This window comes from Lampris incognitus, chromosome 12 (assembly GCF_029633865.1).
Source record: "Lampris incognitus isolate fLamInc1 chromosome 12, fLamInc1.hap2, whole genome shotgun sequence".
NCBI lineage: Eukaryota > Metazoa > Chordata > Actinopteri > Lampriformes > Lampridae > Lampris > Lampris incognitus.
This window is the reverse complement of record NC_079222.1, coordinates 13,545,301-13,571,183: the sequence shown is the minus strand read 5'-3', so window position 1 is coordinate 13,571,183 and position 25,883 is coordinate 13,545,301. Positions and strand designations below refer to the sequence as shown.

General features: G+C 42.7%; 1 protein-coding gene across 3 annotated transcripts in view; it reads right to left on the bottom strand.

Annotated features, from left to right (window-relative positions):
* The window catches only part of fibcd1b (fibrinogen C domain containing 1b), a 202,346-nt gene that overhangs the window by 85,445 nt on the left and 91,018 nt on the right, over positions 1 to 25,883 (bottom strand). For all 3 annotated transcript variants that reach the window (XM_056290759.1, XM_056290760.1, XM_056290761.1), the window contains one exon: positions 15,993 to 16,129. In XM_056290759.1, the coding sequence (XP_056146734.1) occupies positions 15,993 to 16,129 (137 nt within the window). The remainder of the gene's footprint in view (positions 1 to 15,992; positions 16,130 to 25,883) is intronic.

Genomic DNA, 25,883 nt, shown 5'->3' with positions numbered 1-25,883 from the left:
CGGAGATCCCCAGATTGAATCCCCGTGTTACCTCCCGCTTCTTTGGGCATCCCTACAGACACAATTGGCCGTGTCTGCGGGTGGGAAGCCGGATGTGGGTATGTGTCCTGGTCGCTGCACTAGCGCCTCCTCTGGTCGATCGAGGCGCCTGTTCGGTGGGGGGGGGGGTCCTCCCACGCACTACGTCCCCCTGGTGAAACGCATCACTGTCAAGTGAAAAGATGCGGCTGGCGACTCCACATGTATTGGAGGAGACATGTGATAGTCTGCAGCCCTCCCCCGGATCAGCAGAGGGAGTGGAGCAGCAACCGGGACGGCTCGGAAGAGTGGGGTAATTGGCCAAGTACTACTGGAAAAAAAAAAGACGGGTGACAAATTAAAGGAAAAACCAACATAATGTGTCTCAGTAAGGTGTTGGTCCATCTCGAGCCTCCAGAGCAGCTTCGATGCTCCTAGTCATAGCTTCTACAAGTCTCTGAACTCTACAGGGGGGATGGAGCACCACTCTTCCAGAAGATATTCCCCCATTTTGGTGTTTTGATGACGGTGGTGGAGAGCCTTTCTAACACGTTGGTCCAAAATCTCCCATAAGTGTTCAGATGGGTTGAGATCTGGTGACTGTGAAGGACGTAGCATATGATTTACATAACTTTCATACTCATCAAACCATTCAGTGACCCCCCCCCCCCGCACTCATGCCCTGTGGATGGGGGCATTGTCATCCTGGAAGAGGCCACCCCCATCAGGATAGAGATAGAGTTGATCACTCAGAATAACTTCCGTATTGATTTGCACTCACCCTTTCCCTCTAAGGGCTAAAGTGGACCCAAACCATGCCAGGAAAATGCCCCCCCCCCCCACACACACAGTATAACAGAGCCCCGAGACCCCCTCACTGCTGGGGTCGAGCATCCAGGTTTATCCTTTCATTTGAGAGAGAGAGAGAGAGAGAGAGAGAGAGAGAGAGAGAGAGAGAGAGAGAGAGAGAGAGAGAGAGAGAGAGAGGAGAGAGTTCCAGAAAATGTGGCAAGAAAAAAAAAAGAAGATCTATGATGGGTGGAAGAAAAGGGACAGGAGAATTCAAAAGAGGACGGCAGATCTACAGACAAACCCAGGGACATAAACTGATTCGAGGTAGGAGGTTGTTGCTGAGGTTCCTATTTCTTCCCCCTTGCTGGTGCAGGCAGGCAGGGGTAGGACTAATGAATACAATGAGTAATGGTGCAGCAGCTCCTCAAACCACCTCCTTCCCTTCCCTTGCTCGAGCTCCACACATACTTCTGGCTAATGGTGCTCATATCCCAAAGGTCATGAATGACACTCGTGATAACGCTGTGAGCAGACAGGTCATGCTCTCTGTCACCGCCGCGCTTATCCGTCTCCTCGTGCCCGTTAAAACACCCCAAGGACGCCCACACACACACAAACATAAACACACACACACATGCATGCAGTCACGGCGGCACATACATCTTGCTCACTGGCAGGTACGTATGACCGTGTGCAAACACACACGTTGAATACAAATACACAAAGTCACCAGTCCCTGGCAAATTTGATAACCGCGTCACATAAGGGCCGTGGTGACCTTGCCGACGCGTGCGAGGACGATCTCATACTGAGGCAAGTCATGCTTCTGACCGCGTACTTCTTTCTGACATTTCAAGATGTGCACGTCACCGGCTGATTGGTGGAACAGACCTTTCTTCAATGAGACCCAAATTTATGTGACATTTCTGCTGAGGCACCCTCCTCCGCCACTGAGGCAAACCTCCTCAGCCACTCGAGAGAGGAGGGTGGGGTAAAGAAGTGAGCGGAGTGAAGATATATAAAGAAGATGTAGAATAAACGCAGCATATATTCAGGTGGGTTGATGTACACATAAGAACGTGTGAACGAAGCAGTGCTCAAAAGCAAATACTTCGGGGCATCCGGGTGGCGTAGCGGTCTATTCCGTTGCCTACCAACACGGGGATCGCCGGTTCGAATCCCTGTGTTACCTTCGGTTTGGTCGGGTGTCCCTACAAACACAATTGGCCGTGTCTGCGGGTGGGAAGCCGGATGTGGGTATGTGTCCTGGTCGCTGCACTAGCGCCTCCTCTGGTTGGTCAGGGTGCCTGTTCGGTGGGGAGGGGGAACTGGGGGAATAGAGTGATCCTCCCACGTGCTACATCCCCCTGGTGAAACTCCTCACTGTCAGGTGAAAAGAAGTGGCTGGCGACTCCACATGTATCGCAGGAGGCATGTGGTAGTCTGCAGCCCTCCCCGGATCAGCAGAGGGGGTGGAGCAGCGACCAGGACGGCTCGGAAAAGTGGGGTAATTGGCCGGATACATCCATCCATCCATCCATCCATCCATCCATCCATCCATCCATCCAACCATTATACAAACCGGTTATCCTGCTCTCAGGGTCGTGGAGATGCCGGAGTCTATCCCAGCATTCATTGGGCGGCAGACGGGGAGACACCCTGGACAGGCTGCCAAGCCATCACAGAAGTGACACAGACACACACACATTCACACTGAGGGATAATTTAGTACGGCTTATTCTCCTGACCTACATGTAATTGGACTGCGGGAGGAAACCCACGCAGCCACGGGCAGAACATGCAAACTCCACACAGAGGACGACCCCCAAGGTTGGATGACCCTGGGGCTCGAACCAAGGACCTTCTTGCTGTGAGGCGACTGCGCTAACCACTGCACTGCACCACCGCGCTGCTAGCTGAATACAATTGTGGAGAAAAACGGAGGACCCCCCCCCCCACCAAAAAAATGAAAAATAAATAAATGCTGCATATATTCAGGTAGGTTGATGAACACAAACATTTGGGGAAAACGTGAATCACCAGTGAGTGCTGATAAACTGATGGATTATGTTTACTGGTTTACATAACATTGACAGATAAGCCCCGAGTGCAGGAACATCCATCTTGGAGACCCCCCTCCCCCCCCCCACCTCTCTTTTTATTTTCCTCAAACCAATAAACTAACAAGAGGATAAAATATTGAAGGGGCTTTGAGGCTGAAAGAAATATTGGAAACTATATACAGTACGCCGTGGAACACTCAAAAGGCACTCCGGGCCTCTAAATGGCTGGTGCAGCGTGCACACAGTCCAACATTCAATCCCAAACTTTTACATTTCAGTTCTTAACAGGATTTAATATTTGAGCGTGATTGCAGTACTTCTGATAAAAGCACTATTTGATAATGCAGCCCCACGCCGCACTCTGATATGTCTGCGCCCATTCATTATTTATACAAGTCATTTTTAGTTCCTTCCTTTTAGCAGATAAAATAGTAATAATAGAAGACATTACTTTAAGCCCCCAGCCTGTATTCAAAGGGAATTTGAAATCTTTCTTTCCTGAAACAGGTAGAAAACAGGCCCCAAGGATTACTTCAACTGAGCAAGGGGCTGTGTGTATACATATTTTAGTATGCGAGTTATTCTGCATGTCCATGAGCCTACGTGCACATGTGCATCCATTTATTGCAGTCGTGTGTATGCAACATGCTGGTCTGACTAGTTATTGAGGTTGTTTGGTACAGTATAGTGTACATTTCTGTATGTTGTATAAAAGTTGTGCAGTGTGCGTGTATGTGTGTGTGTTTGAGTGTTTAATCATAAGACTGAGGACACTTTGGCCATCCTCATTCCTATGTGAAGGTTAAGACTTGGGTTGAAGCTGAAGAGTTGAGTCAGGATCAGGTTCAGGCTGGGAATGAATGTTGTCATTGTGGGTCTTTGCAAGTATAGAAACACTGTGTGTGTGTGTGTGTGTGTGTGTGTGTGTGTTGGGGACAGCAAAGTAATGGCAGCTTATTTCACTCTTGGGGTCTCAGAGAGTATCTCACACTAGCCAGTATCTGTCCTGCCTCTGCAGCATGACACAGTCTCCGTAGTCCCAGTTTAGAAATGTAACCTGTTTATATGCACTGCATTCTATTCTTTTCTTTTCTCTTTCCTCCTCTTCCTCTTCTCTTATTTCTTTCATGTCGCTCGTCTTCTCACTTTTCTTCTCTTCCTTTTTTTGTATTTTCTTCTCTTTTCATTGTCTTTACATACCTTCTAGTTTTTCCTTTTCTTTTCTTCTCTTTTCTTTGCTGTTATCTTTTCTCTTTTCCTTCCCTACTCATCATTAGTGTTACTATGATTGACAGGTATACCAATTGTATTGGTCAAATAGGTATTCCACACGTATGCCTTTTTTCTTTTTTTTTTCTGGGAACCCACTTTTTTTTTTCTTAAATTTATTTCTAGTTTTTCCCCTTATCCCACCCGATTAGCCCAATGGCCAATGGTCGAATAACTCCCCTGGCTCACGTTTCCACAGGATGGAGATAGTCGTAACACCAGCTTCCTTCAAACTCGTGTCGGCTGCTCTCGCTATTTTACACACTGAAGCCTCCCATAGATTACATCACCTTCAGGCTGCGAAGGAGACGTGGGGAGAATGCTTTCGGTTGCTTGGCTGCAGGCGCCCGGATGGGCCAGAGGGGTCGCTGGAGAATGACGAGTCCCCGAACACTACACCGATCTACACCCACTAATCCCTCGGGTCAGGCCAGCCTAATGAATGCCTTACCCCGTGGACGCTCTGGCTGTGACCGGTTACGGCGAGTCTGGGATACGAACCTCCCACTCACATAACGAGGGGAACTCACTTTTTAAAAATGACAAACCATTGTGACTCAAATCACATCAGACCTTATCTATAAATTGTGAGAAGAGCGAATTTGTGCATAAATGAATGTTTCTAACCAATTTTACTTCCATTTTTGTTTGCGTCATCATATATTATCTAGTATATAGGTAAACCAGCCATATACACTCGCTGGCCACTTTATTAGGTACACCTTGCTAGTACCGGGTTGGACCCCCTTTTGCCTTCTGAACTGCCTTAATCCTTCGTGGCATAGATTCAACAAGGTACTGGAAACATTCCTCAGAGAGTTTGGTCCATATTGACATGATAGCATCACGCAGTTGCTGCAGATTTGTCGGCTGCACATCCATGATGCGAATCTCCCGGTCCACCACATCCCAAAGGTGCTCTATTGGATTGAAATCTGGCGACTGTGGAGGCCATTTGAGTACAGTGAACTCATTGTCATGTTCAAGAAACCAGTCTGAGATGATTCGAGCTTTATGACATGGCACGTTATCCTGCTGGAATTAGCCATCAGAAGATGGGAACACTGTGGTCATAAAGGGATGGACATGGTCAGCAACAATACTCAAAACGGCTGTGGCGTTGACATGATGCTCAATTGGTACTAAGGGGCCCAAAGTGTGCCAAGAAAATATCCCCCACACCATTACACCACCACCACCAGCCTGAACCGTTGATACAAGGCAGGATGGATCCATGCTTTCATGTTGTTGACGCCAAATTCTGACCCTACCATCCGAATGTCGCAGCAGAAATCGAGACTCATCAGACCAGGCAACGTTTTTCCAATCTTCTATTGTCCAATTTTGGTGAGCCTGTGCGAATTGTAGCCTCAGTTTCCTGTTCTTAGTTGACAGGAGTGGCACCCGGTGTGGTCTTCTGCTGCTGTAGCCCATCTGCCTCAAGGTTCGACGTGTTGTGCGTTCAGAGATGCTCTTCTGCATACCTCAGTTGTAATGAGTGGTTATTTGAGTTACTGTTGCCTTTCTATCAGCTCGAACCAGTCTAGCCATTCTCCTCTGACCTCTGGCATCAACAAGGCATTTTCGCCCACAGAACTGCCGCTCACTGGATATTTTCTCCTTTTCGGACCATTCTCTGTAAACCCTAGAGATGGTTGTGCGTGAAAATCCCAGTAGATCAGCAGTTTCTGAAATACTCAGACCAGCCCGTCTGGCACCAACAACCATGCCACGTTCAAAGTCACTTAAATCACATTTCTTCCCAATTCTGATGCTCGGTTTGAACTGCAGCAGATCGTCTTGACCATGTCTACATGCCTAAATGCATTGAGTTGCTGCCATGTGATTGGCTGATTAGAAATTTGCGTTAACGAGCAGTTGGACAGGTGTGCCTAATAAAGTGGCCGGTGAGTGTATATATATATCAGAACGATACAAACATTCAGTACTATCAGAAGGATGCTTCTTGTCGAAAGTTTTATGACATGCTCCTGCCAACTATCAGAACGAGGCTTGTGTTTAAGTGCAGCTTTGTTCTTAAACAGTGAACCAATCAATGTGATCAGTCACCAGTCAGTTGGTTAACCACATCAGGTCTATTCCACGGCAAATCTCATTAGGCCCATTATGTGCTGTTTACTTATCCTGAACGTTTTCTTTTTGGGCGTACTCAAGTATCTAACTGTGCATATTAATTATGCATATTAATTTTACTAACATGTTGCTAATGTGATAAGGGGGCCTGCTTGCTTTTTAATGCAGGTAGCCCCCGGGTTATAAATGAGTTCTATTTTTGAGTCTATTCTTATGTTGAATTTGTATGTAAGTCAGGACAGTAACATACAGTTCATATCTAGTGTCAATTAGTCAAATGTTTGTTTTAGTGTATAGTATATTGTTTACCTAAACCATCATACATATAATAATGGAGTAATAATAATACATGTAACTACAGTACAGTATTTATAAATGAGAGATAATGTGTATAGGTATAAAAAAACTGCAAAGACATTATTCTTATATTTGTGCCCTGTGATGGCCTGGCGGCCTGTCCCGGGTGTCTCCCCACCGGCTGCCCAATGACTGCTGGGATAGGTTCCAGCATCCCTGCTACCCTGAGAGCAGGATAAGCAGTCTGGATAATGGATGGATGGATTTCTTATATTTCAAACTGCAACTGTCCCGGGAGTGGGTCGTGACCGGCGGAGGCCGGCCGTTTGATGCCAGAAACGAGAGCCCGCTTGAGGCTCGCCTCCCCGCCTCACAGGGTAAATGAAAAAACGATAAGAGCATTTCACCTCTCTCTGAACACTTTATTATTTCCACTTTCGTTTCAGTCGTGATCGTTTTCCTTTTCTTCGATGCATCACCATCACTTGCATCAGATTTACGCTTCAAAACACAACACACACAACGATGTTCGGTGTTCTCCCTCAGGCCAACGGCCTGCCTAAAACGTGCAGTGTTTCGAGCGTCACGCGAAGTAGTCCGTCTGTTCGTTAGTACGAGCCATTGTACGTAGATCGATTTTTAAAAAAACATGCCTCACAGAAGTCGGTTCATAAGTGCGGTTGTTCGTAAGTAGGGCGTTCGTAACCCGGGGACTACCTGTACTGCATTCCAGTCCGGTGTACAAGAGGACAGCACAACACATATATCAAGTGCAATGTTCATTGTTCCGTTTCTGTGTTCTGTGTTATGGCTGGTTTCTGTCATTCTGTGTTATTGTGGTAGAAATACCAACGAGCGCCCTCACATGGATTAAACTTGCACTGCAGATTTAGATCTTAAGTATGGAAGACATTCTGCAAATTTTGTTTGGCGACCTGTCGCAGGAGATTTTATTTTGCAACCCAAATTAAATGTCTTGAGACCAGTGGCGGCTGGTGCTAGCAATTTTTTTTGGGGGGGGGGCAATTTACCTTGGCGCAGCACACCTGACAACTGCTTTAATGTCCACACCACCATTATTAAGAAGGACAATATTGCCTAAAGGAAATCTATAGGCCACATTGTCCTTCTTAATAACTCTAATAACTCTGTGACTGTGTGGGCATTAAAGCAGCTGTCAGGTGTGCTGCGCCAAGGTAAATTGCCCCCCCCCCCAAAAAAAAATCGTTAGCATCAGCCGCCACTACCTAGGACCCAAAATCTTGAGACCGTCTCTGGGAATGACTGCATTATGAGACTTTATAGCACACTTGGTTGTCACAGCAAGTTGAATCTTCTGGACACAACCTTTACTGAGAGAAAGGTTTCATCACTCATCTAAGTGACCTCTTCAGTCTCAACTAACTGCAGGTATCCCCACCCTTATAACCAGCACAGTTGCATAGCAACCGAAACCAATCGATCGGTTTCAAATGCAAATTGCCGTGACCATTAATTAGAGTTACAATGGCCATGTGTACTATTCACAGAGGACTGGGGGATAGTTGCAATCACAGCATTGCAAGATGGTGACAGATGTACTTTTAGCTACTCTTAGCAACCCCCGAATCGATTCAGGGATGGTCGTTCCCTCTCCACATGGATGGCCTCTTTGACTCCCCATTCAAATCAGCATTCCTTCCTATCAAGGATGTGCACATCCTCATCCTTGAAAGAGTGGCCGCTGGCCTGTAGATGGGTGTAGACTGCGGAGTCCTGGCCTGACGCGTTAGCTCTCCTGTGCTGTGAATATTATTGGTTTCCGGTCGTTATGCAACTGTATTGTTTATAAGGGTGTGGATACCTGCGGCCAGTTGAGACTGAAGAGGCCACTTGAATGAGTGATGACACATTTCTCTCAATAAATCCTGTCTCCAGATGAACCGATTCAACGTTCTGAGCATGCATCAACACACACTTGGCTGTGCTACGATTTGCAACGCTAACTAGGGGTAACCAGAGAGCTTGTAAGAAAGCCCTGTACCTTTCATTTATTCATTTTACTTGTATCTGCACTCTATTAAAAAAAAATCAAAATCAAAGACACAACAGCAAAATCTGTAGACATTCATGCATGCCTGGTGGTGTGTATACATAATTCGCAACACTAAATTCAAGATCCTCATGTTTTATTCTATTTTACGGACATCCCAATCGGTATTATAAATGGATGTTTAAATATATTATACATTTTCTCTTGCCACTCTCTCCATATATGTATTGGTATATAGAGGGAATCAAACATTTTTCGTCAGAGGCCTGGTGAGTATATTCCTGTTTGAGTCGTGCCCTTCTGAGAGATGGACGAGGCAGGGTTACTACTTGTTCATATGTACAGCTGAGTAATACATTAATAATAGGAACAGAAGGAGCTAACCAGATTTGGTGCTTCAGGATATATAGATTACTGTTGGAAACAGCGATGTGGTCAGGCATTAGAAACAAACTCCTCATTTTAAAAGCCGTGGTGTGTGAGAATGTATTCTGAAGATGCTTGCTGGGTGAGCAGTTCTGAACAGATTAATAGTCTATTATTTTATACATCAGGGAAGATATTCTGCTGTAACACCCGAGAAACGCAGATGGGACCTGACGGCTTGTTTGGTTATTTATTTCTTTTTTTCAGATAATCAGGAATAAGAAGCAAGCTCAACTGGGCAACCGAGAACGTAATTTTGTCACTTCTATTACATGAAAGCATTGAGATGCATGAGCACATGCGTGCGCGCACGCGCGCGCACACACACACACACACACACACACACACACACACAGACACACACGCACACACACACACAAAACTCTAAATTAATGATACATCTACCAGACTATCAGACAGAGAGATGGTTTCGGTAGAAAGACAGACAGACAGGCAAACAGTCAGACAGAGAGACAGACAGACACACACACACACACACAAAAAACTCTAAATTAATGATACATCTACCAGACTATCAGATAGAGAGATGGTTTCGGTAGAAAGACAGACAGACAGGCAAACAGTCAGACAGAGAGACAGACAGACAGGCAGGCAGAAAGACAGGTAGACAGACAGGCAGGCAGACAGGTAGACCGACAGGCAGACAGTCAGACAGGCAGGCAGGCAGACAGGTAGACCGACAGGCAGACAGACATACAAACAGACAGGCAGGCAGACAGGAAGACAGACGGACAGACAAACAGACAGACAGAGAGGCAGAGCAGACAGACAGACAGTGACAGACAGGCAGACAGACACATAAATATATGCAGAAAGGCTGCAGGGCTGCGCTGAACTCATGAGCAGGGATGTGATGTAGGGATTTTATAACAGAATATGCCAAACCCACAAAACATTTCTCTAATAGTCATCACAAGCTGATGCTGCAATTCTGCTGATAGACAGCTAAATACAGAGCTTTGGTCTCCTTATGTCACTATTATTTAAGAGAACTACATTAGCCCTGAGGCTTTCTGGTCTGGCATTTTAGAGTGAATAGAGAATGGTACAGATTGCTCTTGTCGAAGCCCATTATTGCAGGGAAGGTTTGTGGAAAACATCAAATAAACAACGGAGAATTTGAAACTCTGAATTAATACAGGGCATTGCTGTATTGACTGTTCACCTTGTCTCTCCATTTGCCTTCATCTCTCCCTGTCTCTCCCTGTCTGTCCACCTCTCACTCTGTAACTTTCATGAGTCCGTCTCCTTTGTTTTCCTCTAGTGAGTCCGTTATCTGTTCTCCTTCCTCCCACTTCTTCCTTCCTCTCAGTCGCTCTCATCCGTGAGCTCCAGTCCCTGAAGCAGTGCTCTGTCAGAACGTGCTCGCGGTGCTCAAGCACATGGCTTGTTCTTTATTTAAGTTGAACGGGGAGCCAACCACAGAGCCAGTCACCCAACTAGTCAACCAACCAGCCATCCCCTCATCTGACCTGTTTGATACTGATCCTAATGAGGCCGAGGTGTTGTCGCAATCACCTCCAAACAGCAGCCACAATCAATTACAGTTATCTGATCTCTGGGAATGATATTGTGTATGCATCGAAGTTGCGATAGTGAGACACACCTGTTCGCACCCGTGCACAGAAGAAGCAAATACAAAAAGAGAACAGTGCAAATATGGTTTAACACACCCCTTCACTGTAAAAAAATGTCTGTAGATTTTACGGTGAAAAACTGTCAAACCATGACAGTAAAAGACCGTGACCTATAAATATATATATCAGTCAAAACAATAATTTTTACATCTCTTTTCTGGCAAAAAATCATTATGCCATCGTTAATTATGTTTGCATTGTTTTTATAACAGAAATATACCGTAATATCTATAACAGCCAACACTGTAATTTTTGCATGTGTTTTTTGTTAAAAATATTTTTTTTCACTATTAAATGTACTAACCATTGTGCTGATAGCAAAAAATGCCATAATATACACATATATATACATATACATATATATATATACACACACACATATATATATATACCCATAATACATATATATATATACACATACATACATACACACACACACACACACACACACTTATATATATATATATATATATATATATATATATATATGAAACAGCCAACACTATAATTTTTTGCATTTATTGTTTGTAAAAATACATTTTGTCACGGTTAAAGGTACTAACCATTGTGGTGATGACTAAAATGTACCATAACCTAGGTAACAGCCAACACTGTAATTTTTGCATTAATTTTTTTTTTTAAAAACACACTTTGTAATGGTTAAATGTACTAACCATTGTGCTGATAATGGGGCTAACCGGTCAACTAAAGGGGTTGGACCCTTTAATTAAGTGGTTAGTGCGGTCACTCATGGTTTGGGCTATTCGGGTCCGATTCCCGGCTACGACGGCAGTTCCTGGCTGCCCCCTGAATTTAGTACACTAATAATAAAGCGTAGTAATAGTAGAGAAAGTTCTACCGTATTTGTCACGGTAAAGTTCTGACAACCACAGCTGCCAGTTTTTTACCGTAAAAACAAGTTTTTTTTAGTGTAGCCACAAATCACTTTCATGCCCACAAACATTACATTACATTATATTACAGTCATTTACCGGATGCTTTTATCTAAAGTGACTTACAATAAGGTCATAAGTGCATATCACGATATTCATATCACAATCATGATACATATTGCGATAATGATACATATCACAATATATGACATTCATATCATGATAACGATACATACCATGATATAGGTCAATCATATCACAATAACGATATAATATCACAATATAGGACATTCATATCACGATAACAATACACATTGTGATATAGGCCATCAATATCATGATAACGATGCATACCGTGGTATAGGACATTCATATTGTCATAACGATACATATCACGATATAGGAAATCCATATCATGATAACGATACGTACCGCGATACAAGTCATTCATATCACGATAATGTTGCAGATATAGGTCATCCTTATCACGATAACAAACGCATACAAACACACACACACACACACACACACACACACACAGGAAAACACTTAACTTCATGATTCATACCAATGTGACTGTGAATAAGATTTGCAGACTGCTAGAAAAACATTAAATTGCGGACATGTATTTGTTTGCATCTGTGGGAAAATATATACACAAGCTGTTTCCTTTTGAAATTTTTTTTTCAGTTTTAACATCTTAACATTAGCTCAAATGCTAGAGAGCTATTTCTTTGAATTAGATTGAACAAAATTATTAAGAAATTATCTGCTTAATCACAAAAAAAGATTTTGAAAAATCTTATTATTTTTCTTGATTTTGAAACCCTTCATAAAATATAGAAGAAAGATGCCAGTTTGCTTGTATTACCAAAAGTAGAGGGCATGCACTCCACAAATCCGCATGATCTGCATACACAAATTTTCCATTTAATCCCTGAGTACACTGTGAACTTCTTCCAAAACAAAGTTTGGCGTGCTTCAAACAAATATGTAGCCACAACCCACACATTTGCATATTTAATGGAGTGAAGGTATTGAAGTGTTTCAAAATGTTACAATGTACAAAGCTTTTAATCACAATTAAGTGTTGCCCTGCCTCTACCAAAAGACTGCTAAACTGTAGCACAATTATAAACAAATATTTATTTCCTGCAAAACTGCGTGCACACACACGCACGCACGCACACGCACACATACACACACAAACCACACTACCAGTGAAACACACCTCAGCCATATTTCCCAGCATAGATCAAATGTTTCTGTGTCAGAGTGTTTGTTCACCTCCCTGTTTCTCATTCCCCGTGGGCATATTTGCCCCGCATCAAGTCAGAATAAAACAACCTTGTTTACTTGAGCAAGGCAAGGTAACTGCCAGATGTTTGATCAAATAACACCAAAAAAAAAAAAACCTCACCTAAATGAACTCCGAATATCTTCTTTTTTTCATCATTGCAAGTAATCAGATCTTGCCTTGTTAGTGTTAAAACTATATTGACTATCCTATTGCTCAAAACCAAGAAATGTTCACTACCGCTACTGAAAACAGTGCCAGTGAGTTTGATAGGTGGGTCAGAGTCAAATTAGTTTGCATTTTTATAGGGGTGTCTGGGTAGCGTGGCGGTTTACTAGGTTGCCTACCAACACGGGGATCGCCGGTTTGAATCCCCGTGTTACCTCTGACTTAGTCGGGCGTCCCTACAGACACAATTGGCCGTGTCTGCAGGTGGGAAGCCGGATGTAGGTATGTGTCCTGGTTGCTGCACTAGCGCCTCCTCTGATTGGTTGGGGCGCCTGTTTGTGGGGGTGGGGTGGGGACTGGGGGGATAGCGTGATCCTCCCACGCGCTACGTCCCCCTGGTGAAACTCCTCACTGTCAGGTGAAAAGAAGCGGCTGGTGACTCCACATGTATCAGAGGAGGCATGAGGTAGTCTGCAGCCCTCCCCGGATCAGCAGAGGGGGTGGAGTAGCAACCGTGATGGCTCGGAAAAAAACAGGGCAATTGCCAAGTACAATTGAGGAGAAAAAGGGGGGGGGGGATAGTTTGCACTTAGATAGTAAATCATCCGTATTTTCTCTCTCTCATGCTAACTTTATCCATGCACAAACACCTCTGTATACTTTCCAGGTATATAGGGTTCGGTGTGGTCATAACCCTTGCAAAGTATCTTACATCCGGCTACTGTGACTCACTTGGCATAAAAAAATGAAGAACGCTATTAATTTACAGAGATGCTGATATTTGAATCTATACGTATTTAGTCAGAAAAAAAATTGTCCGTATACATATTTACAAAGACTAGAAAGTTGACATGGCCTTAACCTAATCTATTCTTAAAAGTAATTCTAAAAGCTTTAAGTTTTTTTTCCAAATCTTTTAATGTTTCAAGAGCTGCGTTTCAATGAATAAACATGAACTGACTGAACCCCACCACCACAACACGAGGAACTATCAATTATAAACTGAGAAGATAAAAGGAAGAATGTGGATATTTCACAGGGACTCATTCATGCACACACACGCTCCTCACTCGGTGGAGGTGTTCACTATTTCCAGACTGCCCCGAACTGTCAAGAGACAAAGTTGATATCTTGGCAAACTCCGTTGGATTTAAAATGATGGCTGCTTGACTTCTGCCTGGGACTTAATTGTCAGAGCAAGTAAAATGATGGATTAAAGAAAGAGAGTTTATATGAGGAGGCTTAACTCAGTGCAGAAGCTGTTGCTCGACCTCTGTGAGTGAAACTGACGGTGAAAGAAGACTTTGTCACGAGTACATCAGTCCTTCAGGCAAAACAAGAGGATTGAGTGTTGCTTTGTTATTATTATTATTAGTAGTAGCAGTAGTAGTATTAGCAGTATTTGTATTATTATCCTCATTATTATTATTACTGTTATTATTATTACTATTATTAGTATTAGTATTTTCCTCATTATTATTATTAGTACTATTTTTCTTCCTTTTTATAATTTCTTCAATTTAAACTATGACTTGACAGAATCACAGTAATGTTGACTTGGGGAAATTATGTAATGGCAATGAGCTTGTGTGTGCTTTTAAATCAGCAACGCGTTCACTAGAAGCCAGCAATACAGAAAGGATTTGAGCAGCTCAAGCCAAGCATTGAGTCACTTCTCCGACTCCAAATGGGCACACAATCGAAATCTGATAATCCATTCCTTAGGCCCAAATCCACATTTTACATGCAAATGTGAAATCCATCAACATACAAAACATACAGAAGATGGAAAATAAATCATCCCATTTGTCCATTGTGTTACTCTGACTGTGGTAGCTAGCAGTACCTCACCTTAGACCAGCATTTCCCAACCCAGTCCTCAAGGAAACTCTATCCTGCTTATTTTCATTGTAACCCTGCATAGGAAGCCCTGCTTGTACTTACTCAACCAATCATCTCACAGCACTTAATTATGCAAGCTGTACAACATCTGACATAATTCATTGCTGATTGGTTGAATAACTACAAACAGGTACCTATTCAGGGTTGCAAAGAAAATCTGCAGGATAGGGGGTCCTTGAGGACTGGGATGGGAAACACTGCCTTAGACTAACCTCAGCAAAGCAAATTGTTCTCAACAATTTTAAAAAGCTTGCAAGCACAAAAGGTCCACATACAACTGATGATAGTTGGTTAAATAATAATTATTTGCAACAAATTCACAATTTGTGAATATTGTATTCAGATTGGATCACCATCTCTAATGTACATTATTATTGAATCTCTATCTACTTTGCTGCAGCACCGTTTCAAGCCACTTTTGTCTTGTTGCATCTCCCACGTCTCTTTGTCCTTGTTCTCTTTTAAGCATTATAGTAACTATTGATGGTCTCTTCGCAAATAGAAATGAATGTAAAAATAGAACGGTGTTTTTTTTTCTCTCTCAAAATACTACTCACTGTCTGAGTTTCTTAACATCTAAGCACTACAGACACACTACAGATTTTGCTTTGCTGAGACTCATATAATCGAAGTTGACCTTTATGTGAACAAGAATTTAAGTTTCATTCAGGTGGAGTTTTCTTAGAAACCAGTTTTATGTGGATGATTTTTATATTATTGCTGTTTAACAGATACAAACCACGACTTTGAAAGAGTAATCGTGGAAGAGCTTTTTTTCCAATACCTTCCACATCTAATGTTTTGATCACAAAACGAAGGAGTGAAATGAAGATGTTGCAATTTTAGATGAATACAGATATAGTTAAAACGTTTTGTGTGTGTGTGTGTGTGTGTGTATGCACGCACATGTGTGTATTTGTGTGTGAGAGTAAGTTAGTGTTAGTCAATGAGTATGTACATGTGGAACTGCAAGGAAATGCATGTACACACACACACACACACACACAAACACAAACACACACACATTTTTGTGCACATGAGAAAAACGATATGTGTGTATGTGATCGCGCAACTCTGACTCACAGTCCAGCCTCCTCCGTCTGTGGTCATGTCGCAGTAGACCTGGAAGCCCGTAGGGTGGTGGATGGGAAACACAGAGTATATGCCGTCCTCCCTCTGACCACTGGCATACAAATCCCCACAGTCACGAGGACGTGAGCCTGCAGAGAGAAAGCAGGAGAAAGACATGGTAGTGGACAAAAGGAAAGAGTAAATTAGGTCTTATGTGCCTGGGGAAGTGAAGGAAAAGTGCTTGGAGCTCTGGACCAAAATAAGTAATAACTGAAAAATGTGGAGATTACAAAATTACACTTTTCAGACTCCTTTCCATCTACCCAACTTGCACTTGCACCCATTCTCCTCTGCCTGGTGTAATACTAGCTCCTAGAGAGAGACATATTGGTAAACTTGGAAAAACAGTACTCGCCTGGTGCTACGATGTCACCCTGTCAAAATATTGCCTGATGTATACGCATAAACTATAGGCTGAAAGCCCATCCCAGACGAGGCTCTGCAGCAGAGGAAAATTAAGACAAAAACAAAAGAAGGGAAAGCGAGAAATAGATTGGAGTGAGCGGTCTGAGAGGAAAGAAAAACTGAAAAGACAGAGTGTGATGAATAGCGAGGGTGATAAATGACGCACAGAGACAAAGGACAGTGAGTGTAACAAAAAGAACAAAAAAATGAAAGAAATTCATGTGGATTGAAATGAAGACAGAGCAGCAGCACAAGGGTGTAAGCTGAGAAAACGCCACAGAGACGAAGTGAACATGCACAGATAAACAGTCTCAGATAACGCCAGCTGTAGCAGGAGAGAGAGAGAGAGAGAGAGAGAGAGAGAGAGAGAGAGAGAGAGAGAGTGAGAGAGAGAGAGAGAGAGAGAGAGAGAGAGAGAAAGAGAAAGAGAAAGAGAAAGAGAAAGAGAAAGAGAAAGAGAAAGAGAAAGAGAAAGAGAAAGAGATGCTGATCTGTGGAGACCTCAATGCATGTACTGGCTCACGTCGAGACTCAAACTCAAGAGGATGATAATAATCACATATTTGAACAAAACTTTCCTCAAAACATCACTAACCTTCCTCGCCATAACTCTGACCTCCAGGTAAACAAGAATGGAAGAAACCTGCTCCAGTTCTGTCAAAGCCTCAGTCTATACATTGTTTAGGTGACTCTTTGGGAAGACCCACCTTCTGCTCACCTCTTGGCACTAGTACATTAGATTACGTGATAACAGATTTAGACCCTTTCTCTCTCAGTTCATTTATAGTTAAACCACTAACCCCTCTATCTGATCATAGCCAAATTACTGTGTTCATTAAAAGGACAGTAACTAACACTTCACACACACAGCCCAATGACCTGTTTAACATCAGGAGAACATACAGATGGGCTCCAAACAGTGCACAAGAGTTCCAGAAAGCAATCGGAAGCTAACAAATTCAAACACTCTTAGACAACTTTCTGGACTCCACTTATGCAGTAAAGAAGGCATAGACAGTCAGAGAAATTAACCAAATATTTCTGACTACAGCTCACAAATTACAAATGAAGAAATCCGGCCACAAACCTCCAAAACAAAAAGAGACAAAGTGGTTTGATATAGAATGCCAACATAAAAGAAAAGAACTTAGGAAACTATCTAACCAAAAACACAGAGAACCAAGCAATGCAAACATACGCCTTCTTTACTGTGACATGCTCAAACAATACAAACGTACAATCAAGATAAAAAAGGCTCAATACACACAAAAACAACTAACAATAATTGAGGAGTCCATAAACACAAACAGACTCTGGTAAAATTGAGAAAAAAACCTAAACAAAACTAAACCCAATGATCCAGTTATACAAAATGGAGACATTTGGATTAATCACTTCAAAAAACTATATGGAAACAATTCTGATTCAGAACAAACACATATAACCGAGAAGTTAAACACATTAGAACTGGCCATCAGAGACTCCCATAACCCCATGGAGCTCTTGATTACTGAGCAAGAACTGGGGAAAAAAAGCAAGTGGGGTTGACAGTATCTTAAACAAGATGCTTAAACACACAAGTAAAAAAAAAAACAGGTTGGCTATACTTAAATTATTCAATTTGATCTTGAATGTAGGTTACTTCCCACACATCTGGAATCATGGTCTCACTATGCCAATTTGTAAAAACGGATATAAATCGGACCTTGATAATTAGAGGCATTTGTGTGAACAGTAATCTGGGGCAGGTTTTCTGCAACATTGTAAATTCTCGGCTCATACACTTGCTTACGAAACACAATGTCTTGAGCAAAAGTCAAACTGGATTCATACCAAAATCATCGCACATCAGACCATATTTACACCCTAAACACCCTCGTCAACAAATACGTTTATCAAAATAAGAACAAAATATTTGCATGTTTCATTGACTTCAAAAAAGCATTTGATTCAATATGGTACATTGGTTTATTTTACAAACTACTTCAAAGTGGTGTAGGGGGTAAAATATATGACTTAATAAAATCCACGTATACAAACAACATGTGAAGCATCGAGATTGGACACAAGACAACATCATTTATTTCTCAAGAATGTGGGGTGAGATAAGGCCGCTGTTTATCACCTGCCCTGTTTAACATTTATATTAATGAATTGGCCATCATGTTGGAACCGTCCACAGCACCTGGTCTTACACTTCACAACTCGGAGATCAAATTCCTGCTGTACGCAGATGATTTAATACTGCTAAGTCCAACAAAAGATGGACTTCAGAGTCTGAACATACTTGAATGTTACTTTCTGACCTGGGCCCTGGCAATTAACATCAAAAAGACCAAAACAGTGATATTTCAAAAAAGATCCAGATGTCAGAGAAATGACTATCACCCGTGTAATAAAAACTGTTTGGAATATAATTATTACAGCTTGAAAATAAGTTCCACTGGAAATTTCAACCCAGCAGTCAAGGAACTGAAAGAGAAAGCACGCAGGGCATTTTATGCAATCAAAAGACAAATTCACATTGAGATTCCAATTTTAATTTGGCTCAGATTACTTCAATCAATTACAGAACCCATCCTGATCTATGGAAGGGAAGTGTGGGGCTCGCAAACAAACCTAAACTTTGAAAAATGGGAAAAACATTCAATTGAAAATGCACTCATAAAAGCATCCTGCAGGTGCACAGGACAACAGCTAATAATGCCTGCAGAGCTGGATTGGGCCAATTTTCATTATTATTGAAAATCCAAAAACAATCAATTAAATATTGGCTTCATCTAAAAGAAAGTGACCCCACTCATACAAAGCCCTGCAGAGCCAAGATATGAGCAAAGACAAAGGTCACCTCACTCAGCTGGTCCTGACACTCCATTCCAGTCCAAGCAGTGGACCAAGCCTCAGGACCAGTCTGACAACAGGACTATCAGAGGCAACCAAATTATAACACAACAGAAACAAAAGTACCTCACCTATTGGAACACAAAATCACACACACAAAGTAAAATGCAATGGTATTTGGCCCTAAAAAGACAGTACACTGTGGCAACCTACCTGAAAACAGTGACTGATGTTAAACACAGAAACATGTTAACAAAGTACAGACCGAGTGCTCATAACCTGGCCATTGAAAGAGGCAGATACAGTGCATCCGGAAAGTATTCACACCCCTTCACTTTCCCCACATTTTGTTATGTTACAGCCTTATTCCAAAATGGATTAAATTCCTTTTTTTTCTCACCAATCTACACACAATACCCCATAATGACAAAGTGAAAAAGGGTTTGCAGAAATTTTTGCAAATTTATTAAAAATAAAAAACTGAAATATTGCATGTACATAAGTATTCACACCCTTTGCTATGACACTCAAAATTGAGCTCAGGTTCATCCTGTTTCCACTGATCATCCTTGAGATGTTTCTACATCTTGATTGGAGTCCACCCGTAGTAAATTCAATTGATTGGACATGATTTGGAAAGGCACACACCTATCTATATAAGGTCCCACTGTTGACAGTGCATGTCAGAGCAGAAACCAAGCCATGAAGTCAAAGGAATTGTCCGTGGACCTCCGAGACAGGATTGTATCGAGGCACAGATCTGGGGAAGGGTACAAAAAATTTTCTACATCTTTGAAGGTCCCGAAGAGCACATTGGTCTCCATCATTCATAAATGGAAGACGTTTGGATCTACCAGGACTCTTCCTAGAGCTGGCTGCCCAGCCAAACTGAGCAATCGCGGGAGAAGGGCCTTGGTCAGGGAGGTGACCAAGAACCCGATGGTCACTCTGACAGAGCTCCAGCGTTCCTATGTGGAGATGGGAGAACCTTCCAGAAGGGCAACCATCTCTGCAGCACTCCACCAATCGGGCCTTTATGGTAGAGTTGCCAGACAGAAGCCTCTGCTCAGTAAAAGGCACATGACAGCCCGCTTGGAGTTTGCCAGAAAGCACCTAAAGGACTCTCAGACCATGAGAAACAAGATTCTCTGGTCTGATGAAACCAAGATTGAACTCTTTGGCCTGAATGCCAAACGTCACGTCTGGAGGAAAGCAGGCACCTGTCATCACCTTGCTAATACCATCCCTACAGTGAAGCATGGTGGTGGCAGCATCATGCTGTGGGGATGTTATTCAGTGGCAGGAACTGGGAGACTAGTCAGGATTGAGGGAAAGATGAATGGAGCAAAGTACAGAGAGATCCTTGATGAAAACCTGCTTCAGAGCACTCAGGACCTCAGACTGGGGCGAAGGTTTACCTTTCAACACTACAACGACCCTTAGCATACAGCCAAGACAATAAAGGAGTGTCTTCGGGACACGTCTGTGAATGGCCTTGAGTGGCCCAGCCAGAGCCCAGACTTGAACCCCATTGAACATCTCTGGAAAGACCTGAAAATAGCTGCTCAGCGACACTCTCCATCTAACCTTACAGAGCTCGAGAGGATCTGCAGAGAAGAATTGGAGGAATACCCCAAATATAGGTGTGCCAAGCTTGTAGCTTCATACCCAAGAAGACTTGAGGCTGTAATTGCTGCCAAGGGTGCCTCAACCAAGTACTGAGTAAAGGGTGTGAATACTTATGTACATGCAATATTTCAGTTTTTTATTTTTAATAAATTTGCAAAAATTTCTACAAAACCTTTTTCACTTTGTCATTGTGGGGTATTGTGTGTAGATTGATGAGAAAAAAAAGGAATTTAATCCATTTTGGAATAAGGCTGTAACATAACAAAATGTGGGGAAAGTGAAGGGGTGGGAATACTTTCCGGATGCACTGTATATTCCACTGAGGATGAATGAATTTGAGCAGTAAGACAGAAATGGAGAGAAATTTAATGCAACAGAGGGATGGAAACAGATTGGTAGAGGAATGAGCCCAGTATGGAAAAGTCAGAAACAGAATAAGCTACTCTAGGGCAGAGCAGCAACATCCATGTCTGGTAACCACGGTCATACACCAGGGACACAAACTATTCCCTCAGAGGAAGCGGAGGAACTCTGATGGGGTGAGTGTCATAGATTATGCATGCCAGTCTTCACTGGGTCAACTCCTGATTTTAAAGCAGCCAAGAGTTTTCATAAAGGCCAAGAGCGACTTTTTTTTTTTAACAATTTCTATGCCATATTGGATGCCTGGTCTCTTTGAAGCACTTCCCTCTTCCAATGTGAGCCTCAACTGCTGAGCTCTGACATTTACCGTTACCATAATTTTCCTTAAAGGGCAGTTTGCCCTTGTGCTTTTTTTCATTAAAACATAAAGATGCTGTCTATCTCCCTTGTGAAAAATATGAGAGTGGGAAACTATCAAAGACTAACAGTAATTACAGACTATGACAGAGCCGCCCCAAAGAGGAATCTAGTTCAAACGCAGTGCCCCACACAATACGTTTTCTGAATATTCCACATTTGGAATAATGTATATCTTCTGTGATGCTTTGATGTATTTTTTACAATTTTAGTCATTTAGTTTTTTTTTATGATCAGCTATGCACGTACAGTGTGTGCACTGTGTAGTGTGTGTGTATGTGTGTGTGTGCGCACGTGCATGTGTGTGTGTACACTTTCTCTTGCTTAGCTAAATTTGTGAGGGACATTTTTTTTTTTGCAAAGTGAGAACTTTTTAGCAGGTCCTCACTTCTTTAAGGGTTAATTTTAAGATAAGGGCTGAGGTTACACATGTAGTGCTTATGGTTAAGGGTAAGGTTAAGATCAGGGGTGAAGGGATTACTATAGTAAATGCCGGGTCCTCGTGAGTATAGAAAAACAAGTGTGTGTGTGTGTGTGTGTGTGCGCACGCGCGCACATGCTCTTACCAATGTGTGGATGATTTAGATGGGGATAGAAGGGAACCTTTGGAGAAAATCAGTTTCATCAATTGAAAAATGTGCAGCCATAGTAGCTATGATTCAAAGTAAGTCACCCTGACATCACAAGCACTAGCAAGTAAGACGGCCATTTGGAGATCAACACCCATGTTCTCTCCTCTTCAGCTGGCAGAGCTCATTCAACACATTCTCTTGTTGTCTCAATCAGGCATCTGCCTCACATCTATCTTTCACAAATACTTTGGCTTTCAAATTTTTTCGCTTCCAAATGCACTGGGGTAGAACTGAAAAAGTCCTTACTGATGTGCCGAAGCAGACTGCATGAAGTGAATTAAACTGCACTATCAATTCTTTTCATACAATTCTAATTATCTGAACAGATGACAATGCACATGTTCCTTGCACAATGTTACTTTTTTGTACATATTAATGTAACTGTAATAGATTAAAAACAACTGTCTAGTGTTGTGCTACTGGCTGGTTCTAACTGCTGTGTTTACCCCCTTAGCTGGCTATGAGGTCGCTGAGGTCTGGACCTCGGTCATTGTTTCCATCTCAGTCTGAAGTTTTGCATTACATATGTGTGTGAATGAACATGATTTTATTTTGTGAATGAAAGTGTTTTGACATCGTTATCAATCCCCCTGCTGATGCATCTATTATGCTAATGTTAGAGCATAGCCTAGGGAGAGCAGTCAACAAATCTGAGCAAATTCTCTGTAGGCCTTATGATCTTCTGTAGGCCCTATGGTCCTCTGTAGGCCCCATGGTCCTCGTTGGGCCCTATGGTCCTCTGTAGACCCGATGGTCCTCTGTAGGTTCTATGGTCCTCTGTAGGTCCTATGGTCCTCTTTAGATCCTATGGTCCTCTGTAGGCTCTATGGTGTTATTTAGGCACTATGGCCCTCTGTAGGTCTTATGGTCCTCTTTAGGTCTTATGGTCCTCTTTAGGTCATATGGTCCTCTGTAGGCCCTATGGTCTTCTTTTGGCCCTTTGGCTCTCTTTGGAAGCTATGGTCCTTTGTAGGTCCTGTATAGTCCTATGTAGACCCTATGGTCCTCTTTGCGCCCTCTGGTCCTCTTTGGACCCTATGGTCTTCTGTAGGTCCTATGGTCCTCTATAGGCCCTATATGGTCCTCTATAGGCCCTATGGTCCTTTATAGGCCCTATATGGTCCTATGTAGGCCCTATGGTCCTCTTTATGTCCTCTAGTCCTCTTTGGACCCTATGTTCATCTGTAGGCCTTATGGTCCTCTGTAGGTCCTATGGTCCTCTATAGGCCCTATATGGTCCCCTGTAGGCCTTATGGTCATCTTTACACCCTATGGACCTTTTTGGGCCCTGTGGTCCTCTGTAGGCCCTATGGTCTTCTGTAGGCCTGATATGGTCCTGTGTAGGCCCTATGGTCCTCCATAGGCCCTGTGGTCCTATGTAGGCTCTATATGGTCATATCAATTCACCAAATGAGACTTATTAGAACTTATTCCTCAGTGATAAGTGACGGTGTGTCTGTCACATCTGATAGTCAAAGGGATGAGGACAACTAGAGTCTACCAGCATTGAGGAATATTTTAGCGTCTACCCTTTTCAAAAACCAAAATATGGTCACCCGAGGTAAATATTAACATTACATGTTTAATATGTTCACATATCTGTTGAATCGGCCTGTTCATTACCTGTGGAACAGCAGCGCTTCTGAATGACATTTTTATATAATGGACTACCCAAATCTGTACGTACACTCTCACTCATCTGAATTTTCACATATTTCCAAACTACTACTACTACTACTTTCGGCTGCATCTTCCTCTGTCACACCAGCAACCTGCATGTCTTCCCTCACCATATTCATAAACCTCCTCTTTGGCCTTCCCCTTTTCTTCTTCCCTGGCAGCTCCATATTCAGCATCCTTCTCCCAATATACCCAGCATCTCTCCTCCACACATGTCCAAGCCATCTCAAGCTTGCCTCTCTTGCTTTGTGTCCAAACCATCCAACTTGAGCTGTCCCTCTAATATATTCATTCCTAATCCTGTCCTTCTTCATCACTCGCAGTGAAAATCTTAGCATCTTCAACTCTGCCACCTCCAGCTCTGCCTCCTTTCTTTTTGTCAGTGCCACTGTCTCCAAACCATTTAACATACCTGGTCTCACAACCGTCTTGTAAACCTTCCCTTTAACTCTCGCTAGTATCATTCTGTCGCAAATAACTCCTGACATTCTTCTCCACCCACTCCACCCTGCCTGCGCTCCCTTCTTCACCTCTCTTCTGCACTCCCTGTTACTTTGGACAGTTGACCCCAAGTATTTAAACTCATATGCCTTCGTCACCTCTACTCTTTGCATCCTCACCATTCCGCTGTCCTCCCTCTCATTCACGCATAGGTATTCTGTCTTGCTCCTACTGACTTTCATTCCTCTTCTCTCCAGTGCATACCTTCACCTCTCCAGGCTCTCCTCAACCTGCACCCTACTTTCACTACAGATCATAATGTCATCTGCGAACATTATAGTCCACGGAGACTCCTGCCTGATCTCGTCCGTCAATCTGTCCATCACCATTGCAAACAAGAAAGGGCTATTCATATTTCCAAACTATTTAGTTATAATGCATCACACTACAATTAGGCTAACAATCTAATTAATCGGAACACTTGCCTCAAGTTATGTGTGTGACATAAATGATGTTAATGATGTAGATCAGGGGTGCCCACTACGTCGATCGCGATCAACCAGTAGATCGCGAAGGCAGTGCTGGTAGATCTCCATGACATTCCAAAAAAACTATTTTTTTCTAAGACATTAGCCTATCATCTGTCCTCCATTTGGCATTTGCCTTTTGATTGACGTAAAGGACAGCCAGTCTGCCGTTGCCTAAAACCAAAGATTCTAGAGCGGAACCTAAAACTTTGTTACATTAGGTTACCATAACAACCAGAGCCCTTCTCGAACGTACCTTGAAGTTCACATGCACACAACGTGAGCTAATGCAGAACTGCATCGAGCTAGCTAGTTCAACTCTCTAAAAAAAATTCTACTAAAAAGTGAAACAAAACAAAAATGAGTGGAGGAGCCGGACCTAGCAAGAAACAAAAAACGTACCATTTCCATGTGGAATGGGAGGAGGACTTTTTTTTCACCATGTCTTATTCCAAATGCGTTTGTCTCATCTGTCAGTCTAGCATTGCTATCCCAAAGAAAGGAAATGTGAAGAGGCACTTTCGAACTGTTCATAAAAACTATGACAATGACTTCCCTCCGAAAAGCGAGCTGAGAAAGAGAAAGGTGAGGGAACTAAAATCGCAGTTAATCGTGCAGCAGTCACTTTTCACGCAGCCGAATTCAAAGGCAAAGGCAGCCACCGAAGCATCTTTACGGGTGAGTCACTCCATCATTAAGCATAAGAAAGCCTTCCAAGATGGAGAGATGATGAAAGAGGCCTCCCTTGAGGCAGCAGATTCGTTGTTTCGGGACTTTAAAAACAAATCAGAAATAATAGCTTCAATCAAAGCTCTCCAGTTATCAAGAAATTCTGTCACAAGGCTCTGTGAAGTGATGGGCGATGATTTGACACAGCAGGTTTGGAGGGACATCGTGGACTGCGAGTG